The sequence below is a fragment of the Danio rerio genome, chromosome 23 (assembly GCF_049306965.1).
Source record: "Danio rerio strain Tuebingen ecotype United States chromosome 23, GRCz12tu, whole genome shotgun sequence".
Lineage (NCBI taxonomy): Eukaryota > Metazoa > Chordata > Actinopteri > Cypriniformes > Danionidae > Danio > Danio rerio.
The window spans coordinates 49,949,808-49,977,500 of record NC_133198.1 but is presented as its reverse complement, the minus strand read 5'-3'; the positions used below and the strand labels follow the sequence as shown (position 1 = coordinate 49,977,500).

Sequence of the window (27,693 nt, the reverse complement as noted above, 5' to 3'; positions counted from 1 at the left end):
TTTAAGCTGTTATTTTCTTCTTTATGTGTGCGTTTATGATTGGGTAGCACGTTCGCCTCACAGCAACAAGGTCGCTGGTTTGAGTCTCGGCTGGGTCAGTTGGCGTTTCTGTGTGGAGTTTGCATGTTCTCCCCGTGTTGGCGTGTCTAACACTACAATGAGAAACTGTAAATGCTGCTGGTGTTACACTCGTGCAGTCATTTATTAGTGTAATAATGTATAATAATAGGGCGGCATGGTGGCTCAATGGTTAGCACTGTCACCTCACAGCACTCAGGTCTCTGGTTTGAGTCTCGGCTGGGTCAGTTGGCGTATCTGTGTGGAGTTTGCATGTTCTCCCCGTGTTGGCGTGGGTTTCCTCCGGGTGCTCCGGTTTCCCCCACAGTCCAAACACATGCGCTATAGAGGAACTGATCAACTACACTGGCCGTACTGTATTAGTGTGTATGGGTGTTTCCCAGTAATAGGTTGCAGCTGGAAGGGCGTCCGCTGTGCAAAACATATGCTGGAATAGTTGGCGATTCATTCCACTGTGGTGAATAAAGGGAATAAGTTGAATAAATGAATGAATAATATTATTGATTTGTTTGTTTGGTCATGCATGTAGTTGTTGTTATAGTTTGGGCATATATGCAGATATTGATGTGGATATTTACGCATGTAATCTTTTCTATATTTATGCATTCATTCATGTCTAAGGCAGAGTTGTGCTCCAGGAGCTAAAAAACTAGCATAGTAGTATAAAAATCTTTCATTTTACCTCTAAACTCACTTTATGTCACCAAAAGGCAGCTAAAACCTCATCATAACCTCTTTAAACACAACATATTAAAACTCTGTATTGTTTCTTAATCTCTCACTACTCTTGCGTATATTTGTCCAGCAACACCAGAAACCTGTATTAGTGGCCCTTTCTGTGAGTTTTGCCTCTCTGCTATCAGTTGACTGATGCTTTCCTCATGTGCAAATCACGCTGGACTGAAGCATCTGCTAAAAGACTGAATATGAAAGTACTAAATGCTGCAGGATTATTGTTTATTGTCAGTTTTAGTTATTGAATGAAGCTGTATGAGTCAGTTGTATCTGTATGGAGTGCCTCAGGGCTCTGTTCTAGGACCGCTTTATTTCCCTCACAGTGCTCCACATATTACAGCCCGGTGTGTTTATTTGTAGGTAGTTGAATCAATGTGTTGTGATGGTTGTAGTGAGGTTGTCTAAAGGTTGTGTGTTTGATTGACAGGTGGTGGGTCTGTACCGTCTCTGCGGTTCTGCTGCGGTGAAGAAGGAGCTGCGCGAAGCTTTCGAGAGAGACAGTCACAGCGTGGAGCTCTCGGAAAGCAACTATCCAGACATTAACGTCATCACAGGTACAGCTCATCCACAGCACACTGCAGAGTACAGAGTGCGGCACTGTAGAGTAGTGTCTCTCAACCACGTTCCTGGAGGACCACCGGCTCTGCACATTTCTCCTTAACCAAACACATCTGATTCAGGTCATCAGCTCATTAGCAGGGACAAAGACCTGTAAGGGCTTTGACAGACAAAGGAGACACCCAAAACATGCAGTGCTGGTGGGCCTCCAGGAGCGTGGTTGAGAAACACAGCTATAGAGGGTTTCATCAGTCGGCCATATTGGAGAACAGAATGTAAACAAACCCCTGATCTGAATCAAACTCACATCTTTAGATGATTATTGCTGAGGAAAATGATCAGTTATTGCCTTTTTTGGGCTGTGTGTGTGTGTGTGTGTGTGTGTGTGTGTGTATGTGTGTGTTTGTGTATATATATGTATTTATGTGTGTGTGTGTGTCTTTTTGTGTTTATGTGTGTATATATGTGTGTTTGTGTGTGTGTGTGTGTGTGTGTGTGTGTGTGTGTGTGTGTGTGTGTGTGTGTGTGTGTGTGTGTGTTTATGTGTGTATCTGTGTGTTTGTGTATATATATGTATTTGTGTGTGTGTGTGTGTGTGTTTGTATGTTTATGTATGTATCTGTGCGTTTGTGTGTATTTATGTGTGTGTGTGTGTGTGTGTGTGTTTGTGTGTTTATGTGTGTATCTGTGCGTTTGTGTGTGTAAATATGTGTGTGTGTGTGTGTGTGTGATTATGTGTTTGTCTCTGTGTGTGTGTGTGTATGTGTGTATGTGTGTGTGTGTGTGTGTGTTTATGTGTGTGTGTGTGTGTGTGTGTGTGTGTGTGTGTGTGTGTGTGTGTGTTTAAATGTGTGTGTTTATCTGTGTGGATCTGTGTGTGTGTGTGTGTGTTTATGGGTGAATCTGTGTGTTTGTGTGTGTGTGTGTGTGTGTGTGTGTGTGTGTGTGAGTGCTTAAATGTATGTATTTGTGTGTCTGTGTGTGTGTGTTTATGTGTGTGTGTGTGTGTGTGTGTATGTGTTTAAATGTGTGTGTTTATCTGTGTGTGTGTGTGTGTGTGTGTGTGTGTGTGTGTGTGTGTGTGTTTAAATGTGTGTGTTTATCTGTGTGGATCTGTGTGTGTGTGTGTGTGTGTGTGTGTGTGTGTGTGTGTGCGTGTTTATGGGTGAATCTGTGTGTTTGTGTGTGTGTCTGTGTGTGTGTGTGTGTGTGTGTGTGTGTGTGTGTGTGTGTGTGTGTGTGTAACGGTGCAGTAGTTGTTCAGGTGTGAAGTCTGTGTCTGAGTCTCCTCATTGTTCTGAGCTCTGCATTCCGGGCTGAATTCCAGAGCGGATCAACAATAGAGCTTCCTCTGGCTGCAGGCGCAGCGAGCATCGGGAACTAGGCCAGCCTTTCACAGCCCTGCTCACACACACACACACACACACACACACACACACACACAGATATTAGCTTCTTTGTGTGTGTGTGTGTGTGTGTGTGAATCTGCACATCTCTCCAGAACTAATGACCATTTATACTGCAGACACATCCCATAATCTCCTCCAGTTGAGGAATAACACACTCACACACACTGATCTGCTTTACTGAGCCGCCTGACAGCGAATTCTGCCCTCTGAATCAGCCAATAGCATGAGCTTAAGGGCGGGACAATCTGTTCAATCCACCAATAGCGGTCTGTCACAACATCAGACATCAGAACACACCTTCCCAACAGCATGCGTAAATGTGTGTGTGAGCGCGTTTACTTTAATTAACACAATAACAGAGTTTTCAACCGTTTACACTCACACAGTTTTCCTGCTGCTCACAGTACTGGACTAAATATTCATTCATTCTCCTTCAGCTTAGTCCATTTACAAATCAGGGGTCACCACAGTGAAGTGAACCACCAACTATTCCAGCATCTGTTTTACACAGTGGATGCCTTTCCAGCTGCAACCCAGTACTGGGAAACACCCATACACACTCATTCTCTCTCACACACACACTCTACCGATAGTGTAGTTGATCAGTTCCCCTATAGCGCATGTGTTTGGACTGTGGGGGAAACCGGAGCACCTGGAGGAAACCCACACCAACATGGGGAGAACATGCAAACTCCACACAGAAACACCAACTGACACAGCCGAGGCTCAAACCAGAGACCTGAGTGCTGTCCCTGTACTAAGGAAATGTTTTTGATAATTTAATTTTTTTAATTTGTTTTTATTTAATAGTTAAATTTAATAAACTTAAATTACTGTATATTTTTTATGTTTTATTGTTCTGTTTCTATTATTTTATGTTCTTAGTCCCTTTTTTAATCTGGGGTCGCCACAGCGGAATGAACCGCCAACTCATCCAACATATTTTTTACACAGCGGATGCCCTCCAGCTGCAAACCATCACTTGGAAAACAATCTGTTCAATTATTTGTATTTGTTTTTACATTTATCAATTGTTTCCATTTAGCTACAGTTATTAATTTAAATATTTTTATTTATTAGATTTTTTTTATTCACATTTATTTTATTTACTAATTTAAAACGTGTGTGTGCTGTTGGAATTTATACTCAATTCCATGCGTGTTCAGTGAAAAAGATCAGCAGAGGTTTTTCTTTAAGGTTTAACATAATAGCAATTCATTGGATACACATAATAATTATTTGTAATATGCAAACAATATAAACAATAATTCGATTTACAGCAAACAATGCGCAACAGTTTTCATTTCCTGACTTCAGCTTATACCGGCAGGTGGAGTTTAGTGAAGTTCGTCACTTGTCAATCATTCTCCAGTCCTCCATTGGCCACACCCATACATGCGTCTGCTTTTTCTACGAATTCTCTGCTCAACATTAAAGTCTCAGCCTTTCTCACCTGCACACATTCTGTTCAGTTTTAACTCATTTCTGCTGATAGGAGGTTTTTAGCTGCAGAGCTCAATCTGCCTGTGCATCTCTATCAGCTCAATCCACCTCTGCAAACATGCTCCATCAGTACTCAAAGCACACTCATACAGAAGTTCTGTTAATATGTGACCTTTAAGCAATACAAAACAATTGTTTAACGAAAAGAAAAAGACAGAAATATATGAATTTTTAAATTTATTTATTGTTTATTGTTAGTTTAAGTTCATTTAAATGAAGCTGTATGAGTAAGTTCAGTCTGTAAGGAGTGCCTCAGGGCTCTGTTCTAGGACCATTGTGTAGTGATGTTGTGTGTGTGTGTGCGCGTGTGTGCAGGAGTGCTGAAAGATTACCTCCGTGAGCTCCCGCATCCGCTCATCACGCAGCAGCTGTATGAGTGTGTTCTGGAGGCCATGATGAAGCGGCCGCTGCTGATGGGAAACGCCGGCTGTGAAAACACACCAGCCGACTCCCAGCTCACCGTCAGCCTGCTGGACATCCTGCCTGATGTGGAGAAGGTAGTGTGTGTTTGTGTGTGTGTGTTTGTGTGTGTGCTGGTCTATTGGGTTTATGAAGACATGTATAATGGTTATGATATACACTAGCTGACACAAGTCTTGTGCTGGATCCTCGAGCTGTAAGAGCAGCAGATACTATCGGGTCTTCTAGTTGATGATGTATGAAAGTGTCTGAGGTGTGTTTCTCTGCTGGATCATCTGCTGATCTGCATCAATCATCACCAATACTGCAGAAGACCTAATGGAACCAGCATGAAGCAAGATTCTCATGGAAATCAGTCAAGTTTGGTGAAGGAGAAGTCATGGTTTGGGGTTCATTCAGTATGGAGAGACATTACAAACCACAGGAGAGGGACAATTCTCCAGCAGGATAGCGCTCCTCATACTCCAGCCTCCACATCAAAGCTCCTGAAAGCAGAGAGTGCTCCAGGATTGGCCAGCCCAGTCACCAGATATCAACATTATTGAGCTGATGAAGGAGGAGGCGTTGAAGATGAACACAAAGACTCTTGATGAACTCTGGGATCCTGCTGAAGCTTTCTTCTTCATTCCAGATGACTTTATTAATCAGTGATGTGAGTCATGTCAGAGATGTATGGATGCAGTCCTCCAAGCTCATGATGGAGTCAGACACAATATTCATTCTGTCTCCACTGCAGCAGGACTTTATATTCTATACTGGACATTATTGAAGGTTCAGTGATGACACTTTAGTCTGAGCAGAGTCAGACCGCACTGTCCTCATCAAATCAGTCAACATCAAGACATGATCAGATTTATTGAACTCAAATCAGCAAAATCTAGAGGCCTTCACCTTTCATAGAGACACTTCTGACACCAGATCAACAACTAGAAGAGCAGATATTATCTGTGTTCCTGAAACACAAGACTAGGTTTGAATTAAAAAATGGAGGTGGTTTATGAGGACATGTATGGTGTCCTCATAATTCAAAATGCTTTTAATAATCATATTTAATCAGTGTTTTTCACATTAATAAATATCCACAGGGTTGCTGTGAGGGTTGGGTTTAGGGGTGGGCGAGGGAGAGGGACATGTAAAGTGTTTTTACTGTATAAAATGCATTACGCTTGTGGAGAGTCCTCATAAACCACCAGCTGACTTCTGACTGACTTCAGCTGTATATATACATGTGTATATATGTGTGTGTGTCCTCATCTGTAAATATGTGTGTGTGTGTGTGTTCATCAGGCGAGTCTGAAGAAGCTGCTGGACCACCTGAAGCGTGTGGCGTCTCATCACGAGCTCAACAAGATGCCGTGTCAGAATCTGGCGGTGTGTTTCGGGCCGGTTCTGCTGAGTCAGCGGCAGGAGGCGTCCAGTCAGGCCAAGCGCGTCTTCATCGACTCTGAGGAGCTGGCCAGCGCTCTGCACTTCAAGAAGCACATCGAGGTGCTGCACTACCTGCTGCAGCTGTGGCCAGGTCAGCTTCATCACCACCACCATCATCATCATTATTATCATCAGTCATTATCATCATCATCTCAGCAGACCAGATTCTTATTTACAGGCTTCATACGAGCTGCTTAAAGTGCTTGAATTAGGCTTTCAGAAATTCAAGGCCTGGAATACCTGGAAAGCTGGCTTGCTTAGTTAAAAAGGGCTTAAAATTAACGAGGTTTTGTATGCAATTATCAGAAAAAAAGTCTCTCTATGGTCTTAAAAAGTATGTGGTAGTTTTGCCTGTGCTGTTTAATTAAAGATTAATTGTCATGAAAGGAGAAATCGACCAGTATTATTGTTAGTGTAAATTTCTATATGTAGCCCTGTGATTTAAGCAATTAAACCATTTAAATAAGTTTATACTTAAAAAAGGGCCATAATGAAAATCTGATTTTTTTGTTCAACGTAACTAACTAGTACTCAGAGTAGTTTTTTTAGTATTAGTATTAGTATTATTTTCAAAAATTTGTATTATTATATCAGTGTAATTGTTTTTTATGTTGAGTACAAATATTCTGTTCTCTTTCCATCTGTGAGGGAAAATCAAGAAATACAATTTCAAAATTTACATGCACATTTAGTGCAGGTTTATTATATTATTAATATATGATTAATAAAAATAATAATTATTGTTATTAATGGTTTTTATTTGTATAAATCAATATAGTTCCTATGCAGTATTTTTATAAATTGCTGAGAAGACATAATACGGTGCGTGTCAGGCTTGGTTTATTATTTTATTAATTATCAATATATTATTAATTAATTATTATATTTTATACATTTTTTGTATAAATCAATAGATAGTTCCTATGCAATATTTTTATGGGTTGCTGGCAATACATTTCAGGTGTTCAATATACTGCGTGTCAGTCTTGAAAATAAAAATAGCTGCTGGAAAAAGTGCTTAAAAGTCCTTGATTTTCATTAGGCTGTGTCTGTATAAACCCTGTATTTATTTTATTTACTAATATAATGTTCATTGTCAGTTGACGTTCATTAAAGTGAAGCTGTATAAGTCAGTTGTAGCTGTAAGGAGTGCCTCAGGGCTCTGTTCTAGGACCGCTTTATTTCTCCACAGTCTGGTGTCTGCCCTTGTGCTGATGCACTGTAGCGAGTGTTGTGACGGCTATAGTGATGTTGTGTGTGTGTCTATATGTATAAGGGTTGTGTAGTGAGGGCAGATCTGCAGTGTGTGTTTTGATCACTCTGTATATCTGTGTGTAGTGTGCGTGACTCGTTCAGTACTGCAGTAAAAACACACACACTATAATTACACACATTCCTCTGTTAACCTTCAACTCTGGCCGATCTTCCCCACAGTCAGCCTTCAGAGGAGCCTCCGAACACACCAAACACACTCACTTATATATTCCAGTTGTATGCCATTTAAATATATGTGTCCTTACAGCGAGAATCTAAACCAGGGGTGTCAAACTCAATTCCTGGAGGGCTGAAGCCCTGCACAGTTTAGTTCCAACCCTGCTCCGACACACTTACCTGTAGGTTTCAAACAAGCCTGAAGGACTCAATTAGTTTGATCAGGTGTGTTTAATTAGGGTTGGAACTAAACTGTGCAGAGCTGCGGCCCTCCAGGAACTGAGTTTGACACCTGTGATCTAACCATCATTATCTAAAGCAGACCCCTCTGTTATAGTCTGAACACACAGCGCTGATTAACCAGCACAGATAATGTCCACTGATTAACTAATTAAGTTAAGCCCAGCTCATGCGTAACTGTGTGTACAGACGTCATCCCCCTAAACCTGCTGTTGCATTATTTACTAGTCAAACGGCAGAGCTACTGCGCTGATTATGTAGCACTCACTTGTGTAGTTCACTCATTCATTTTCTTTTCAGCTTAGTCCCTTTATTAATCTGGGGTCACCACAGCGGAATGAACCACCAACTATTCCAGCATATGTTTTACACAGTGGATGCCCTTCCAGCTGCAACTCATCTATGGGAAACACCCATACACACACATTTATACACTACGGCCAGTTTAGCCTACCCAATTCCCCTATAGCGCATGTGTTTGGACTGTGGGGGAAACCGGAGCACCCAGAGGAAACCCACACCAACACAGGGAGAACATGCAAACTCCACACAGAAACACAAACTGAGCCAGCCGAGGCTTGAACCAGTGACCTTGACCGTGTCGCCTGCTTGTGTAGTGTATGTCCATTTAGCTTGTTTTGCTCATGCTGAAGTCATCAGAGGTTTAGAGGTGATCAGGACAGGTAAATCAGGAAAGGTAAACAGGATTAAACTGGTGTGATCCGTGACTCTTCTGCTAGCCCTTCAGCTCTTGCTAGCATGCACATTTATCCAAGTAGAAGCTACAGATGGTGTGTTCTGCTTTTCTGTCCTCCACCAGGTCTAGCAGGGTTTATTGCATGTTTTATATCTGAGCTGGTGTCAGTAGTCAGGCTTGTTTGGGGTTTTGAATCTGTTTTTTTTTATTATAGAAACACTGCCGGGGAGTAAGTAGCACTGACTAAGTAGTGTAGTTCAGTTTAGCAGATGATAAAGTGGTGTTTTTAATTGCGGTTTTAATTTTGAGTGGAAGTCAATATGTTAGTTTGATGTTTGACGTAATCTCAACTGAAAAATGCAGAGAGGGTGGGGCATAAAGTAGCTCCACCCCTTTGAAAAAAATGGCTAATCGCTCTGTCAGTGAGAGAGCTAAGCCAATGAGAAGAAGGGGGCGGGGCATGTCAGATAATAGAGAGGATTTGATTGGTCAGAAGATATGATGAGAAACTGAAGTATGAGAAGACGTCACAGAAATTGTTGATCCATTTGGGCGGAAGTGACAAACTACAAGCTTCGTATGTTTATATTAGTTTTATATTTGCTAAACATGAATTTGGTCAGACCCTAACCCTTAGACCCTTACACAGCTGTGTCCTGTTTTGCTCCAGGAAGGCCAACTTCAGCTTAAGCTGTATTTAAACTCTATTTAAATGGTATTGGGTGCACCAGGTGTAGGGTTGAGTATCTTACCCCCCAAACTTTCATCAGGAGTCTCAAATGCAGATGATCTTACCTGATGATGTTACCTGAGATTCCTGCACTCTACTCCCACAACTCTTCAAGTCAAATCCTGAACTTCCACCCTAAACTCCAGGGTTGTCCAGTCCTGCTCCTGGAGTCCCTGCTCCAACCAGCTAATCAGAGTCTTGGCATTCGCTTTAAGAAGCAGATCACCTGGAGTAGGATTGGCCAGACTTACCTAACCTCAACCCTATGATACTAAACACTACATAACATCTGGAGTCTCAAATGCCAAAATTAACAAGTTGATGTGGATTTAAGGAGTAACTTGAGGTCATTGCACCTTCCTTTCTCTATATGTCTAACCTTACATTATCATCCAGGGTTGTCTAATCTTGCTCTTGGAAAGGTACCTTCTTATTAAATGCACTTGAACCAGCTGATTAAGGTTTTTAACTAGCTTTAAACTTTCCAGCACATGTGTTGGAGTGCTTTGGAGCACACTGGCTAATTGATATCCTTAAAGTGAACAGACTGAGACTAACAGTACATTTCATAATGTGCAGTCAGATCATTAAATGCATTGCTTTTCTGTCTGTTGTAGTTGTGGATACTCACGGTAAACCTTCATCTCCAGTTCCAGTGGCGGCGACTGCTGTACGAAGGAGGAAAGAGCGTCCGCAGGTGCTGAATCTCACTGAGGTGCACGTGACTGGGGTACTGCGGCCTCGAGCGGGTCGATTAGACAGTCCCAGTAACCGATACGCTGGAGACTGGAGCGGATGCCAGGACTCGTACCTGCAGCAGACCAGCCTGGAGGAGGCCGACTATGATGATGTTCCCAGCGAAGAGCCTCTAAACACAGGCCAGGAGGACCTACCGAAGAGTTCTGCAGATGAAGAAGAGTTTCCTGAGGTGGAGGAGGCAGTGGAGAGGGTTGAGGAAATGCAGATTGAGGAGGAGGAAGATGAGAGTGATGAAGATGAGACGGGAGGATTAGACAGGCTACAAATAGAGGAACCGCTGTCTATTAGCTCCTGCGACGAGATCCTGCCAGATCCCATGGAGCACCGACCCAAAGAGCACACTTATCAGGCCTACATGAAGATCCAGGAGATCAGCCCAGTACTAAGCAATAGAGTCAACCTGCGGGATCTGCAGGAGAGCATCGACACACTTATCGGCAACCTGGAGTTGGAACTTAACAAGAACAAGCTCAACCTAGGGTACTGACTCTTTTGCAGGACGGTCGATATGTGGTGGTGCAGCCCTAGAGACATGGAACGTTCTTGCTCCTATGGGATGCATGTACAAGAAGACATTCCTCACATCTGATTTGTGTTTTTGTTTGTCTCCTGGTCTGTGTTGTTGATCTCTTGTTTTTCTTCTTATGAGAAGAAGTCATTGAACCCCTAGGGGTGCACCAGGTGCCTTCATTGTGTTAAGGTGGTGCTTACGACAGCGAGAGCTTTTTACTTTCTACGGAGGTACATAACATTATAAACCAATGCACTTACGGGGCCTGCCGTTAGAGGTACGGCTCGTTCAGGTACAGGCGTGAAGCCTTACAATGGGAGAACTCGGTACTACAGATAGATCCCGGGTCATTAACCAGGATTACTCAATACTGCTCAATGAGATCTGGCTTGAACCAGGTTCAACCCTGTAGACAGACTTGAACCAGCTCATCAAGGGCTTAGGATTTACTTCAAGAAGTAGATCAAGATTGAGTACCCTGCTGTAAACCCAACACTATGAATCTAAACTTCATTTCAGTCATCTAAAATGCAGATTACCTTACAGAGTGGATGATACTTTGAGATTCCAGATGCCTAAACTTTAAATATATACCTTTATTCTGAACTAACCCTCACCCCCTAATCCCGTCCTGCTCCAGGAAGGCCAGCTTCAGCTCTGTTTAAACACACCGTAACTAGCAATCAAGGTCTTGAGTTCACCAGGAGTGGGATTGAGTACCTTTCTCCCAAACTTTCCTCAGGAGTCTCAAATGCAGGTGATCTAGTTAGGTGGGGTTACCTGATAGTTTGAGAATCCTGTATTCTGCAGTGTTTAAAATTCTGAAAGTTATGTCCTAAACTTACACCCTAACTGTCCAGTCCTGCTCCTGAAAAGCTCTGGCCGGTAGTTACAGATCAAAACTCCCTATTTTTTAATCTTTTAATTCATAAAGGCCCCATACTTCAAACAAAAAACAAACTGAATTATAATTTCAAACAAAGCAGACTGAAAGCAGATTCTTTTAGAGTTTATGCAGTTTGATACAACTCACCAAAGCAAACTTTTGTGGAGAGTTCATTTCTGCTCCTAAAGACCTTCAAGCTACCATGGGTCAATGGAAAAGAGTGGAGTAGCAGAGCTGTACAGGTGTATCTGCACCTGTATAATCATTCACAGAGAGATTTTAGCTTGAAGTTTAGTGGGGCCCTAACACTGTCCTATAACCTTTTCATCCTAACCATAGGAGTGTTCTCTCCTGCTCCAGCAAGGCCAGCTTCAGCTCCACCTAAACACACTAGATTAAACTAGATAATCAAGATCTTGGTTCACCAGGAGTGGGACTGAGTACCTTACCCCCTAATCCTTCAGAACCCTCGAAAGCAGATGATCTAGTTCAGAGGTGGCCAAACTTGGTCTTGGAGGTCTGGCGTTCTGCAGCTCCTACCCTGATTAGACACACATGAACTAGCTAATCAAGGTCTTAAGCTGTGTGTTAAACATTCTGGCGGGCATGTTGAAGCAAGTTGGAGCTAAACTCTGCCGGACACCGGCCTTCCAGGACCGAGTTTGGACTCCCTAAATCTAGTTAGATGGTGTTATCTGGTAGTGTTAAGATTCCTGCACTCCACTCCATAAACTCTGAACTACTCTTAAACCAGCAAATCTAAGTCCTATGGCAGGGGTGTCAAACTCAATTCCTGGAGGGCCGAAGCCCTGCACAGTTTAGTTCCAACCCTGCTCCAACACAATTACCTGTAGATTTCAAACAAGCCTGAAGGACTCAATTAGTTTGATCAGGTGTGTTTAATTAGGGTTGGAACTAAACTGTGCAGAGCTGCAGCCCTTTTGGAACTGAGTTTGACACCTGTGTCCTATGGTAAAGATGAGGTATATCACCAGGAGTAGCAAACATCACAACCCCACCCCTACACCAGGGCTCCTGAACACAGATGATCTAGTAAGGGTGATATTGGTCAGTAGTTCCAGATCCCAGTACTCTCTTATCTAAAGAAAACATTTATTTCCCTAACCCTTAGACCCTTACACAGCTGTGTCCTGTTTTGCTCCAGGAAGGCCACCTTCAGCTTAAACTCTATTTAAACTCTATTTAAATGGTATTGGGTGCACCAGGCGTAGGGTTGAGTATCTTACCCCCCAAACTTTCATCAGGAGTTTCAAATGCAGATGATCTTACCTGATGATGTTACCTGAGATTCCTGCACTCTACTCCCACAACTCTTAAAGTCAAATCCTGAACTTACACCCTAAACTCCAGGGTTGTCCAGTCCTGCTCCTGGAGTCCCTGCTCCAACCAGCTAATCAGAGTCTTGGCATTCGCTTTAAGAAGCAGATCACCTGGAGTAGGATTGGCCAGACTTACCTGACATCAACCCTATGATACTAAACACTACATAACATCTGGGGTCTCAAATGCCAAAATCACCAAGTTAATGTGGATTTAAGGAGTAACGTGAGGTCATTGCACCTTCCTTTCTCTATATGTCTAACCTTACATTCTCATCCAGGGCCGACTAATCTTGCTCTTGGAAAGGTACCTTCTTATTAAATGCACTTAAACCAGCTGATTAAGGTTTTTAACTAGCTTTTAACTTTCCAGCACATGTGTTGGAGTGATTTTGCATGAATGTGGCTTTCTAAGAGCATTTTCAGGCACCCGAGCCCATTTCCGATCGGGGAGCGACTGATGCTGCGGGTCTAGTTGATTTCGGTCTCATGAGATTAAAACAGCAACTGTTTGAGTTTTTATCCTCCCTGTAAAAATACTTTAAACGTCCCCTAAACAAGCTACGGACATAGTAGTAAATAGTAAAATAAATATGTAATACTAGCTAGGCAGAACTTTAACAGAAGAAAATACATTTTTAAATTAAACATAACTTAAAATCGCAGACTCTTTTTGGCTTTGGAACGGGTGCACCCTAAACACGCTGAATCCAGTCAAAATTAAAAACGCAATCGAAATGTTGTCACCATGGCAACACAATGACATCATTAGATGCACAATTGCATCATTCTCAGCAGTCCAGGGATTCAAGCTCATCAGTATTTAACAGACATGCGTATGTGTATGTATGAGTATAGTCGGGATATGTGTTTTCCATGACACACTTCAGTTTGTGCGTATTTAATTGTTCATCAGCTACCTTGTAGTATTCGGCCTGTAGATCAGCCTTGAGTATATGTATGTGTATATTGTTGGATCTATATAATTATATAACCCATAGTCACAGAATGGGGAGGGATTTGGGGGTATTTTATGGTCACGTGCAGGAAATTTGAGCGTTGCATGGTCAAAAGCTTTACGGTCAAAAAATAATAAAGTGTTTTTCTCAGAGTCTCCCACAGCGGGACGTATTTATGCGTGTAGATAGAGATTATTTTAATTACAGTGAATTTCTGTTGTGTTCCATTTGGCAGCTGCTCGCCTCGATGGCTCGGTTGTAGATGTTGCAGGTCTTGTGAATGTTAAGACTCGATCTTTACACGAGCTGTTGGTTTCTGATTGTGCTTCTCCACAGCTGAAATGCTCCAGTCTGTTGTGTGAAAGAGCTAAAGATTTGATATATATATATATAGAGAAAGCTAAAATATTTTGGATTACGATAGATCTATATTTTGTGTTCTCAGCTGTTTCCCCAAATCACTAAATGCAGTGAATATAAGGAAGGTTTGTTTCCGGACGGTCACGCTAGATTTGAACAGCATGAATAATCATCATGAGCAACAGCACTGTTATGCATTAAGAAATGTGTCAACATTTAACTGATTTCAATATGCATGCTTCTGAAATGTGTAATGATGCATATTTATAGTGACCAGTCAGGTGTTTAATCTGGTCTCCTGATCCAGGGTCAGGGTGAGCTGCTTTGATCAAACATTCCCCTGTTTGTTTATTTGTTTGTTTTTGTTTGTTTTGCTGCGGTTTTGTAAAAGTGACGCTGAGATGAACGTATGACTAAAGCAGATCTTCTTTGTACTGATATTGAGATCATATTAAAGTGTATGTGTCATGCAGCCCTGCAGACTGGCCTGTTCTTCTCCAAATGTCTGGATGTATATTTGCAGATGAGCACCGTCAGCTACAATGAGTCACGTTTTTCTCTTGCGGATTCATGTTTCGCTTGCTAGCGTTCCTGTAATTCGTCACTGGAACATTAGCTGGTGATCTGTGATGCATCAACGACAGGCTGAAATATCAGGTGAGGCTGCCAAAGCTCATTTTTGCCAGGTGCATTTGCCCACATAGAAATCTGATCATATATGCAAATCACATACTTGACATACAACTTCATGTTTGGGTTTAACATATAAGACATTCATATGAAAATTTGAAAGAATGGATGCTTACATATATGTTTTTAAGAATTGGTATTACTAATATGTACACACACCCATCGGCCACTTTATTAGGTACACCTTACTAGTACCAGGTTAAACCCCATTTGCCTTCAGATCTGCCTTAATCCTTCATGGCGTAGATTCAACAAGCTACTGGAAATATTCCTCAGAGATTTTGCTCCATATTGTCATGATAGCATCACACAGTTGCTGCAGATTTGTCGGCTGCACATCCATGATGCCAATCTCCCGTTCCTGTTCTTAGCTGACAGGAGCGGCACCCGGTGTGCTCTTCTGCTGCTGTAGCTCATCCGCCTCAAGGTTGGACGTGTTGTGTGTTCAGAGATGCTCTTCTGCAGAGCTCGGTTGTAACGAGTGCTTATTTGAGTTACTGTTGCCTTTCTATCAGCTGGAACCAGTCTGGCCATTCTCCTCTGACCTCTGACCTCATCAACAAGGCATTTGCGCCCACAGAACTGCCGCTCACTGGATATTTCCTCTTTGTCGGAGCATTCTCTGTAAACCCTAGAGATGGTTGTGCGTGAAAATCCCAGTAGATCAGCAGTTTCTGACATACTCAGAGCAGCCCGTCTGGCAGCAGCAACCATGCCACGTTCAAAGTCTCTTAAATCCCCTTTCTTCCCCATTCTGATGCTCACTCTGAACTGCAGCAGATCCTCTTGACCATGTCTACATGCCGAAATGCAGTGAGCTGCTGCCATGTGATTGGCTGATTAGACATAACAAGCAGTTGGACAGGTGTACCTAATAAAGTGGCCGGTAATTGTGTGTGTTTGTATATATATATGTGTATATGTGTGTCTCAAAATATACAGTATGTTGCATATATTTTATATATATGGGACTGTTTTATTTTATTTAAGTGAAATCTAAATATTAATTAATTGTGCACTCAAATGACGAATGCTTGAGCTGAAAATAAGCTGAAACAACACAATTCTTGAGCTGTTTGGTGGATAACTGGATTGTTTTATGCTCAGTTCACTTAAATTTGTAGAAACTAAAAAGTTAATTCCTTTATGGTGTCTCAACACAAATATATTGTGTAGAACGCAGTATTTATTAGTGTATGTATATGTAATCAGCCTATATTTCAGTGTGTCAGATGTCTACATGTGTGATGAGGAGATTTAAATGATGCTCTTCAGATATTCTGATGAACTCTTACAGGAGAGTGTGTGATACTCTGGTTTTCCCGCAGGTATGCTGTGGATAAATGTGATTGTGAGCTGATTTCTGCACCTGCGCTCTCTGATAAACATCCCGAGCGTCTGTCAACATTTGGCTGAACTTCACATGCCTGATTGGCTGAATCACGTCCCAGAGACCCTTTTGATGTCAAACGGAGCCTTCTGATTGGCTGTCCTGTAGAGATGACCTTTGATTGGCCGCCACTTCATAATCATCAGGCATTAAGAGCGTTTATACTGTAAAATCAGGCCCATTTCTGCTGGTGAGAGCTGTAAAATTACACGTCTGTCAGAGCAGCAGACGGAGCTTGAAGGAGAAGAGCTTTATCAGGGCTGAAACTGGGCCAGAGTTACTCAAAACTGCCTTTGTTTAGCCAACGGGAAGAGATTAAAGACAGAAAGCGTGGAGATAGACGTCTAATGCAGCTGGATTAAACAGAAGATGTGATTGTTTCCTTCGTGAACTGATGTGCAGCCTCATTCAAACAGGCAGAAAGCAAGATTTGAGCATGAGCTATAGTGAGCTAACGCACTAATATAGGGTGTATGCATTGGGACTTTTCATTTTCAGCCAGCTCAAGCCCCAGTAAGCAAAGAATTCTGGCCCAGATTTGGCATAAAGCTGGCACAGCAGGCGTTCATCTGACACTGGCTCACAGCATGTGGGCCAAACATGGCCCTGGTTTGGCAGAGGTGGCATTGTCTTTAAGGCGACACACAATATTTGGCCCCGATGTGAATAATTGATATGTGGGCCATGTAAGTTTCTCCTGTCTTGACCCACGTTTAAAATACATTCTTATTATTTGAAAATAAGTGAAGTTTATTTATAAACTAATTTCGAGAGGATCACGTGCTCATGATTGTTCAAAGCTGTTCCAGCATTAGCTAATGACTAATTATCCTATCAGACGATCCTTAACTCACTATAAATAGCCAGAGTTTTCTCATCTCACTATCTTCATCTTGAAGAACCCCCCCACCCAACCCTACTTTCCCTTCTTTCAAACAGGCGACACGGAGGCCAGTGATTAGCGCTGTTGCCTCACAGCAAGAATGCCCCTGGTTTAATTCCCTTCCAAATGAGGCGACATTTCTGCGCGGAGTTTTGCTCGTTCTCCCAGTGCTCGTGTGGGTTTTCCTCGGGTCCTCCGGTTTCCTCCAACAGTTCAAAAACAAGCACCCGAAACAGTTCATCCAAATATCTTAAGCCAAACTCTGAGTACACCTTCAGCATCCATATCTGACACTTAGCTACAATAAGCAGGAGGGGGAGTCATCGAGATCTACCTGAGCTCAAACTCCCCTGCAACAGGAGGGAGCCCAGGGCTCGAGGATCTCATAAGCTCAAAGCTCTCTCCCGGGACAGCACGCCAAACAAGCTTTATTATCAAGTGTCAACTCTTAAAATAAGAAAAAAATCGACCAATCAGGCTGCTTCGAGCAAGCACACCCATAGCACACCTAAAGCGCAATGCTTCATGGGTTTATCGATTTCATTACAGTCGTGACACACCAACATATCTAGCCCATTTCAGGCTCAGTTATGGGTTATTACCTGGCTGAGACTTGGTCTAGAAATGACCCGTGTTTGGCCCTGGTCTGGAAGCTGGATCTAGTCATGTGGTGTAATTCACTGCAGTGTTTGGGCCAAGCAAAAGCTGATAGTGTGGGCCAGAGCTGAGCCAGAGATAGTTTGCTATGTGGGATACGTCATCTTTTTCATTAAGACTGAACACAGACTGAATATTTTTTTTCTAATTTGGAGTAAATGGATTGAGTATATTTCACCAATGTGCCCGGATTATTCTTCAATTGTCACTTTTAAAAATAATATCACGCGTCTAAATATGGGTATTTTTTTCTTACATTTACATTTACATTTAGTCATTTAGCAGACGCTTTTATCCAAAGCGACTTACAAATGAGGACAAAGAAGCAATTTACACAACTATAAGAGCAACAATGAGTAAGTGCTATAGGCAAGTTTCAGGTCGGAAACACTTGTGTGTACAGTTAGTGTGATATCCAGAGAGGCAATTGCAGATTAGGAAGAAACGTGGAGACTAAATAGTTGAGTTTTTAGTCGTTTCTTGAAGACAGCGAGTGACTCTGCCGTTCTGATGCAGTTAGGGAGTTCATTCCACCAACTGGGCAGATTGAATGCGAGAGTTCGGGAAAGTGATTTCTTCCCTCTTTGGGATGGAACCACGAGGCGACGTTCATTAACAGAACGCAAGTTTCTGGAGGACACATACATCTGCAGAAGTGAGAGCAGATAAGAAGGAGCAAAGCCAGAAGTCACTTTGTAGGCAAACATCAGAGCTTTGAATTTGATGCGAGCAGCAACTGGCAGCCAGTGCAAACGGATGAGCAGCGGAGTGACATGTGCTCGTTTAGGTTCATTAAAGACCACTCGTGCTGCTGCTTTCTGAAGCAGTTGAAGAGGCTTGATAGAGTTAGCTGAAGCCCGGCTAGTAGAGAGTTGCAATAGTCTAGTCTGGAGAGAACAAGAGCTTGAACAAGGAGTTGAGCTGCATGTTCAGATAAGAAGGGTCGGATCTTTCTGATGTTACAGAGTGCGAATCTGCACGATCGAGCAGTTCTAGAAATGTGGTCAGAGAAGTTTAGTTGGTCATCAATCGTTACTCCAAGGCTTTTCACCATTTTGGATGCAGTAATGGTTGCCCCATCCATCTGGATTGAAAAGTTATGGTGTAGAGTCGGGTTGGCAGAAACTACAAGCATTTCTGTTTTTGCGAGGTTCAGCTGAAGATGATGATCTTTCATCCAGTGTGAAATATCCAACAGGCAGGCTGAGATACGAGCTGGAACCGAGGGATCATCAGGATGAAAAGAGAGGTATAGCTGGGTATCATCAGCATAGCAGTGGTAGGAGAATCCATGTCTCTGGATGACTGGTCCTAGAGATGATGTGTAGATGGAGAAGAGAAGTGGCCCAAGAACAGAGCCTTGAGGTACCCCAGTGTTTAGATGCTGTAGGTTGGACACCTCTCCCCTCCAAGACACCCTGAATGACCTGTCAGAGAGGTAAGATCTGAACCATTGTATAACAGTGCCCGCAACGCCCAGTGACTCGAGCGTAGATAGCAGGATCTGGTGGTTGACAGTGTCAAAAGCAGCTGACAAGTCCAGCAAAATGAGGACTGATGATTTAGAGTCTGCTTTAGCCAGTCTGAGATCCTCCACGACCGAGAGCAGGGCAGTCTCAGTTGAGTGGCCTTTCTTAAAGCCGGATTGCTTGTTGTCCATGAGATTGTTTTGAGTAAGAAAGTCCAGGACTTGATTGAACACTACTTTCTCCAGAATCTTGGCCATGAATGGAAGCAGGGATACTGGTCTGTAGTTTTCAAGTAGCGTATGGTCCAGGTTGGGTTTCTTTAGCAGTGGGGTTACCCTAGCCTGCTTAAATGTAGTGGGGAATAAACCAGAGTCAAGAGATGTGTTAATTATGTGAGTCAGTGTTGGTATGACTGCAGGAGAGATGGCTTGCAAGAGATGAGAGGGAATGGGATCGAGTGGACAGGTGGTTGCATGGCTAGATAGCTAGATGCATGGCTAGATAGTTCTTCTTTAAATGAAATCTTCTAAAGGATTTATAGCTTCTACTGTTTATAGCTGTTGTTGTTGTTAAAGTGAAGAAAATACTTGTGCAAGATCTGTAAGCCTCTTTCTGTATGAGAGATTGTGTAAATTATATATGTATTTTCTTTTGGAAACTCAAAGTAAAAAGTGAATCTGAGAATCTGGGAATTACCTGTTGGAAAACGGCTGGGCAAACCTGTTTGAAAACAGTAATTATATCTGACACACCAACATATCTGGCCCAGTTCAGTCTCAGTTATGGGTTATTAACTTGTCTGAGACTTGGCCCAGATATGACCCGTGTTTGGCCTTTGTCTGGAAGCTAGACTTGGTCCAGTCATGTGGTGTAATTCACTGTGGCATGTGGGCCAAGCAAAAGCTGATTGTGTGGGCCAGAGCTGAGCCAGAGATAGTTTGCTATGTGGGGCACTTCCAGTGTAGTCTAGTGCAATGGCAGTAAAAGTCACACCGTTTAAGATCTGGGCTGCGTTCCTATTCACATGCTTCTACTACAGCTTATAAGTGTGTACTTTATCTGGTTTGAGTGTGCAAGCTTTGGGACTACTACTTCCTCATTATCGGAGCCTTCTGCTGCTTAGTTATGAGCCCTGTCGATCATCACACATCATCCTCATTTCTGTCATACTTTATTTCCTACATTATTGTAGATTCAGGTTAATCTGCCGTTTACGAGCCTCTCACACAGGGAAATCTCCTCAGGTGTTTGGACATCTGAATGCAGAATTATCCGTCTTTATAGGAGTTCACACCGGTATTTTTGTACAGCTGATGAGTTTATTCTTTGTTGTTTAGAGTGAAAAGAGGATTTATTTACAAATATTCCAGCTTTGCGCTTAAATCTAATTTGCATCATCACACATACACTAGTGTTATAGTTGATCAGTTCCCCTATAGCGCATGTGTTTGGACTGTGGGGGAAACTGGAGCACTCGGAGGAAACCCACGCCAACACGAGGAGAACATGCAAACTCCACACAGAAACACCAACTGACCCAGCCGAGACTCAAACCAGAGACCTTCTTGCTGTAGGCAACAGCGCTACCCACTGAGCCACCGTGCCGCCCTTAAAAATAACATATTATTAAATATGTTTAAGTAATGTGTTAGAAAATTATTGTTATTATTACATGCTACTGCATTACCCCCAACACTGCTGATTTGAGACATTTATCCCTTTTTATATGGATGCCATATACAATACCACATGGATAAACAGCATGCTTCATCAGTATTGTAAGTTCTCCTGTAAGGTATAAAGGTCACTAGTGAATTCTTGTCACATATGCTCTAGAAAAAGAGATGGACTGAATCAATATTGTGTGTGTGTGTGTGTGTGTGTGTGTGTGTGTGTGTGTGTGTGTGTGTGTGTGTGTGTGTGTGTGTGTGTGTGTGTGTGTGTGTGTGTGTGTGTGTGTGTGTGTGTGTGTGTGTGTGTGTGTGTGTGTCAGTATGAGCTGTTATAGATGATCCGTCTGTGGTGAAGTGCTGAATTAAGAGCGTGTTTGATTACGCCGCGGAGGGGAAATGAAGACGAAGTAACCTGAGAAGGAATCGTCTTCAAGGTCAGAACAGAAACACTCCCTACACTGCAAACAATTCTGTTCTTATGCAGAGATTATGTCTTATTTATAGTCCAAATATCTCAAAATTATTAAATCAAGAAGCATTTAGAGAAGCACAAAATAAAGTGTTTTCAGAAATAAATGAGGAGAGTTTCTCCTTAAAAGAAGCAGGATAATCTGCCGATGTGGTGAACAGAATAATCTTGTTAAATCTAAAACTATTATTCTGCTTCCCCCAATGTCAAATTCTTCTGCTTGTTTTTGTGTAAAACTCTCTTCTTTTTGACTCAGTATTTCTGAAAGCAGCACTATGGTTCTAAAACAATTTGGTTTTCGTCCGAGCCGTGGTACACTGGACCAGCTCTATACCTTCGCCAGGGTGCTCGAGGGTTCATGGGAGTATGCCCAACCAGTCCACATATGTTTAGTGAACTTGGAGAAGGCATTCGACCGTGTCCCTAGTGGCATTCTGTGGAGGGTGCTCGGGGAGTATGGGGTCAAAGTCGATCTGTTGAGGGCCGTCTCGGCCCTGTATGAACAGAGTAGGAGTCTGGTTCGCAATGCCGGCAATCAGTCAGATTTGTTTCCAGTGCATGATGGACTCCAGCAGGGCTGCCCCTTGTCACCAGTTCTGTTCATCATTTTTATGGACAGAATTTTAAGGCGCAGTCTTGGGCTGGAAAAGGTTCGGTTCAGGAACCACAGGATTTAATCTCTGTTATTCGCAGATGATGTTGTTCTGTTGGCTTCATCAGACATGGACCTTCAGCATGCACTGGGGCGGTTTGCTGCCGAGTGTGACACGGCTGGGATGAGAATCAGCACCTCCGAGTCCGAAGCCATGGTGCTCCACTGGAAAAAGGTGGTTTGCCATCTCCAGGTTGGAGGAAAGTTCTGACCCCAGGTGGAGGAGTTCAAGTATCTCGGGGTTTTGTTCAGGAGTGAGGGAAGGATGGAACATGAGATTGACAGGCGGATTGGTGCAGCGACAAAAAGGAGTCGAAAGGCAAAGCTCTCGATTTACCGGTCAATCTACACTCCTCCTCTCACCTTTGGGTCAAGACTGAAAGAACAATATCTCGGATACAAGCGGCCGAAACGAGTTTCCTTCACAGGGCGCACTCTTATAGATAGGGGCTCTGTCACCCGGGAGGAGCTCAGAGTAGAGCCGCTGCTCCTCCACATCCAGAGAAGTCAGCTGAGGGGGCTCGGGCATCTGTTTCTGATGCCTCCTGGACGCCTCCCTAGGGAGGTGTTCCAGCCATGTCCCACCAAGAGGAGGCCTCGGGGAAGACCCAGGACACGCTGGAGGGACTATGTCTCTTGGCTGGATTGGGAACGCCTCAGGATCCCCCCGGAGGAGCTGGAGGAAGAGTCTCGGGAGAGGGAAATCTGGAGTTCTGTCCTGAGACTGCTGCCCCCGCGACCCGGCCCCGGATAAACAGATGAAAATGAATGAATGAAATTAATCAATAGATGTTTGGACCAGAAACAAGACAAAAACTACATTTTTGCAGTAACTTTCATATTAGAAACAAACATGTACTACAGAAGTCAAAGGCTTCATTGAGTTCAACAGAGGAAAGAAACTCAGACATGATGAGTAAATGATGGCAGAATTGATATTTTTGTGTGAACTGTGCCTTTAATGGCAGAAGGCATTTAAAACCAACCATTCAAGCATGTGCTGATGAGTGCGTGTGTGTGTGTGTTTATGGTGTGTTTATGGTGTTACAGGTCTGCTGTGTCTCGTTCTGGATGTTCATGTCCTTCAGAATGAGCTTCTCCAGAGTCAGAAACTGCTGGTATTCCTTCAGTGTTTCCGCGTCCACTTCCTCTTCCTGTTTTGGAGGAGTCACCAGCTCCTGATGAGCAGCAGATCACATCAACAGGTTCAGCATTTTACAGTATATAATGCAGAATAAACTTGCTTGTGCTTTACTGAAGTCATTTATGAGTACATGAATCTAGTGAGCACCGGGGGGTGGGTGTTGGGGGGGAGGGAAAGGCGCCTCGTCAACTCTGATATCATCGACTGTTATTTTCGATTCTGATATCCACGACTGTTATCATCAATTGTGATATCGTTGACTGTCATCATCGATTCGGATATCATTGACTGTTAGCGGTCAACTCTTATAACATCAACTGTTTTTGTAGACACTGATATCATCAACTGTTATCGTTAACTCTGATATTCGACTAATATCATCTACTTTATGTCAAAGTTATTATACTCAACTGTTATCATCGACTCTGATATCATCACCTGTTATTAACATATATTATCGCCAACTCGGATATTGTCAGATCTGTTATTGTCGACTCTGATATTGTTGACTGTTCTCATCATCTGTTATTGTCGACTCTGTTATCATCAGCTGTTATTGTCAAGAGTTACTGTCAACACTGATATCATCAAATCTGTTATCGTTGAATAGATATCGTCTGATTTTGTCAACTCAGACATCATCAACTCTGTTATCATCGTGAACTGTTATTGTCAGCTCTGATATTGTTGACTGTTATTGTTAACTCTGTTATCGTTGATTGCTATCATCAACTCTGATGCCATCGACTGTTATGATCAACCTTCCTATCGTCAACTCTGATATCGTCGAATGTTATTGGCAACTTTGTTATTGTCTACTTTATTATCGTCGACTCTGATATTGTCAAATCTTATCGTCGTTATCGTTCTCTATTATCATAGACTATCATGGACTGTTATTGTCAACTTTGTTATCGTCAGCTCTGATATTCGACTTTGATATTGTCTACTTTGTTATTGTCGATTCTGATAAAGTTGACTGTTTTTGTCGACTCGTGTCATTAACCATTATTTTCAACTCGGGTATCGACTGTTATCGTCAACTTTGATATTGTCAATGCTGATATTGCCAACTCTGATACTGTCAACTCTGTTAACGTCAATTCTGATATAGTTGAGTCTGATTTCGTAGACTCAGACATCGTCAACTCTGTATCGTCAACTTTGCTATAGTCAATTCTGTTATCGTCGACTCTCATACCATCGACTGTTATCCTTAACTTTGACATTGTCGACTACTACTGTAAACTCTGATAACATTAATTATTATCATCAACTCTGCTATTGTCAATTGTTATCGTCAACTCTGATATCGTCGACTGTTATCCTAAAGTTTGTTATTGTACACTGTTATTGTCAGCTCTGATATTGTCAACTCTGATATTCGACTTTGATTTCAACTAGTTTGTTGTCAACGTTATTATTGTCAACTGTTCAGTAATCATCAACTCTGATATTGTCACCTGTCATCAACAAATATTATCGAAAACTCTGATATTGTCGACTCTGATATTGTTGTCTCTTATTGTTGACTATGTTGTTGTCCACTGTTATTGTCGACTTTGATATCATCGATTCCGATTTCATTATCAGTTATTAATGTCAAATCTGTTATTGTTGACTGATATTGTCGACTCGGATTTCGTCGACTCAGATGTTAACTCTGTTATCGTCGTCAACTATTGTTGTCATAAACTCTGTTATGGTCAGCTCTGATATTGTTGACCGTTATCGTCAACTCTGTTATCGTCAATTGTTATCGCCAACATTGTAATCATCAACTCTGATGTCATCGACTGTTATCGTCAACTCTGATATCATCGCCTGTTATTATCAACTTTGTTATTGTCAACATTGTAATCAGCTTTGATATTTGACTTTGATATCATCTACTTTGTTATTATCGACTTTATTATCATAGATTCTGATATCATACCATGTTATCGGCAACTATTATTGCCAACTCTAATATTGTTAAATTTGTTATCGTCGACTTTTATCATTGTCTGTTATTGTTGACTGTTATCATCAACTCTGTTATCGTAAACTGCTATTGTCAACTCTGATATCGTCAGCTCTGCTATCGTCAACTGTTATCATCAACTTTTACATTGCGGACTGTTATCAAGAGTTATCGTTGACACTGATATCATCAAATCTGTTATCGCTGACTGTTATCGTCAACTCTCTGATATCGTGAAATCGGTTATCCTCAACTTTGTTAACAATAAGTTAGACAACAATTAGTAACAGAACCACATACTCCCTATCACATTTAAGCATTTTGCATTATTTTACTATAAATAATAGATCAAATTTACAGTAAATTACGCATCTGTTAAAAACAAATAAATGGAAAATGTTTGAAATTGTTATCAAATCATTTGATTTCTACTGAAATTTGCAGTCATTTTCCAGAACATCAATCTCAAGAGAGTCCGTCTGTGAATGAAAATCATTAAGTGTTTTCCTGGATTCCTCCAGCATGGAGTGTCTGCGGGCGAAAGTGTGTTTCTGAGAGACAGACGGCAGCATACTTTCATATTTAGTAAATATATTCAGCAAGTCTGAGCGGATCTGGAATCACTCAAACACACATTCCTGCTGGAGCACAGCTGCTGACGAGGGTTCATCTGTGTTTGCCATCAGCTTCACACACACACACACACACACACAAACACACACACACACACACACACACACACACACACATACAGCAGTACACACACAGACATACACACATTAAACACCCACACACACATTTACACATTTACATTGCACTTTTTAACCCATTTTGTCCATGTTTGACTAAATGTTTGGTTACAACAGGTGTAGAATTATACATATGTACACGCATGTTCAAATATGTTATGTACTGTTTCATAGTTCTACATAAAATGTTCATATATATACGGCCGTATTTCAGGTTTCTGTATGGGTTTGTTTATAATGTTTCTCACCGTCTTCTTCTTCTGCTGTTCAGCTTCCGTCTCCTTCTTCTTCTTCTGGTGATCGCTCTGTCGTTTCTCGAAGTACTGCAGCCGCTCTTCTTCCTTCTCGAAGTACTTCTCTACATTCTGCCTCTGTAATGAAGCGGTTGGTAAAAGTGATTCAGTGATTCTCTGCAGTTTTCATCAAGGTAGTCATTGTTTTCCTCATCTGAAACACTTTCATGCTAATGTTTGTTTATTGAGAGAATGTTATTTGAGGTTTACAGAAAGTAGGAACTCTCCTAAATGTGTTCGTTTTTTAAGTTTGATTCATTTGAGTGAACTGATTCAGTTGAGTGATTCACATTAATGAAGCAGTTCAGTAAAGTGTTTTTACTGGATGTTTTTTTTTTTACTTTTGGTCAAAGCAGCATGAAAAAGTCAAATATATATATATATATATATATATATATATATATATATATATATATATATATATATATATATATATATATATATATAGCACATTTCTAATCATAACAATGTTAATAACTCATCTCTAATCACTGATTTATTTCCTCTTCATCATGATGACAGCACATAATATTAGACTAGATATTCTTCAAGACACTAGTGTTCAGCTTACAGTGACATGTAAAGGCTTCACTAGGGTAATTAGGGTAAAGTTAGGGTAATTTGGCAAGTCATTGTATAACAGTGGTTTGTTCTGGAGACTATCCAACACTAATATTGCTGAAGGGGCCAATAATATTGAGCTTAACATGGCTTTAAACATTTTTAAAACTGATTTAATTCTTTAAAAGCTTTAAACACTCTATACAGTAAATGAATAGATGTCCTTGTATTAGGATATTGCTGCACATTGATTTGTAAAAACTGAAATATAACAAAACTAATGTAAAAGTTTAAACCAATCCCGAGTCAAATAGCTTACACAAATCATCTCTTCATATACAGAAAGGAAAATGCAGCATGAGCAATTTGTGGTCTAAATTAGACTGTATAATTTCTAAATAAGAAGCAAAAACCAAACGTTCTGAGTTTAGTTTTAGGGATAAAACATGACCGATGAGCTGCAGATGAGCTCTGTTTATTTTGCACACATCGTTAGTCGGAAGAAGTGAACAGTTAATCTGTGCAAGTTAATTAACAGAGAAAACAATTGTGTCTGTTCTTCTTCAATCCTCACACTGAGCATCTGCTTCTGCGTTTTGGATTGGACTGAAATGTGCTTAGCCACGCCTCTCTTATAACGGTAGTTTGCTATGAGGGAATAACGCACAAATAGAAAGCCCCGCCCCCTACTCAATATTCAGATTCAGTTGTAAGAGCATCAACACACTGGAATAAAAGTCTCTGCATCTTCAGCTTAAGGTGTTTTTACTGAAATATTTTGGGGTCAGAACAGCAAACAGAAGCCCCTGCTTTAAGTGTCTCCCAATTTATTTGCCGATTTTATTTGTGGATCGTCACATATTTGAATAGATTTTCAACCAGTTTATCGGTATGTTGTGCATCGTTTGATCTCTGACCTCGCTGCTGGAGGATCTGCGCAGGCTCCCCGGGATCTGCAGGATGTGCAGGGTGCCGAGACGGTCCGACACCGCCAGAAGATTCTGTTTGGCTGTGGAAGAAACTGATGCTGAGTCCAGTGCAATTAAGACCATTTCA

The 27,693-nt window shown here is 41.8% G+C and overlaps 2 protein-coding genes across 7 annotated transcripts in view; one reads left to right on the top strand and one right to left on the bottom strand.

Moving 5' to 3' along the window:
• Positions 1-14,516, top strand: part of syde2 (synapse defective 1, Rho GTPase, homolog 2 (C. elegans)) — a 52,342-nt gene extending 37,826 nt beyond the window's left edge. For all 3 annotated transcript variants that reach the window (XM_073939506.1, XM_073939505.1, XM_073939504.1), the window contains exons 4-7: positions 1,241-1,367; positions 4,599-4,780; positions 5,991-6,222; positions 9,847-14,516. In XM_073939506.1, the coding sequence (XP_073795607.1) occupies positions 1,241-1,367; positions 4,599-4,780; positions 5,991-6,222; positions 9,847-10,475 (1,170 nt within the window). In that variant the 3' untranslated portion in view covers positions 10,476-14,516. The remainder of the gene's footprint in view (positions 1-1,240; positions 1,368-4,598; positions 4,781-5,990; positions 6,223-9,846) is intronic.
• An 8,349-nt stretch (positions 14,517-22,865) lies between these two features.
• The window catches only part of dnai3 (dynein axonemal intermediate chain 3), a 36,291-nt gene continuing 31,463 nt past the window's right edge, over positions 22,866-27,693 (bottom strand). For all 4 annotated transcript variants that reach the window (XR_012398838.1, XR_012398839.1, XM_073939494.1 and 1 more), the window contains 3 exons: positions 27,555-27,646; positions 26,032-26,154; positions 22,866-23,105 (listed from right to left, as the gene is read on the bottom strand). Coding sequence is in view for 2 of the 4 variants with exons in the window: in XM_073939494.1 (XP_073795595.1) it covers positions 22,953-23,105; positions 26,032-26,154; positions 27,555-27,646 (368 nt within the window). In the remaining 2 variants the exon portion in view is untranslated. The remainder of the gene's footprint in view (positions 23,106-26,031; positions 26,155-27,554; positions 27,647-27,693) is intronic.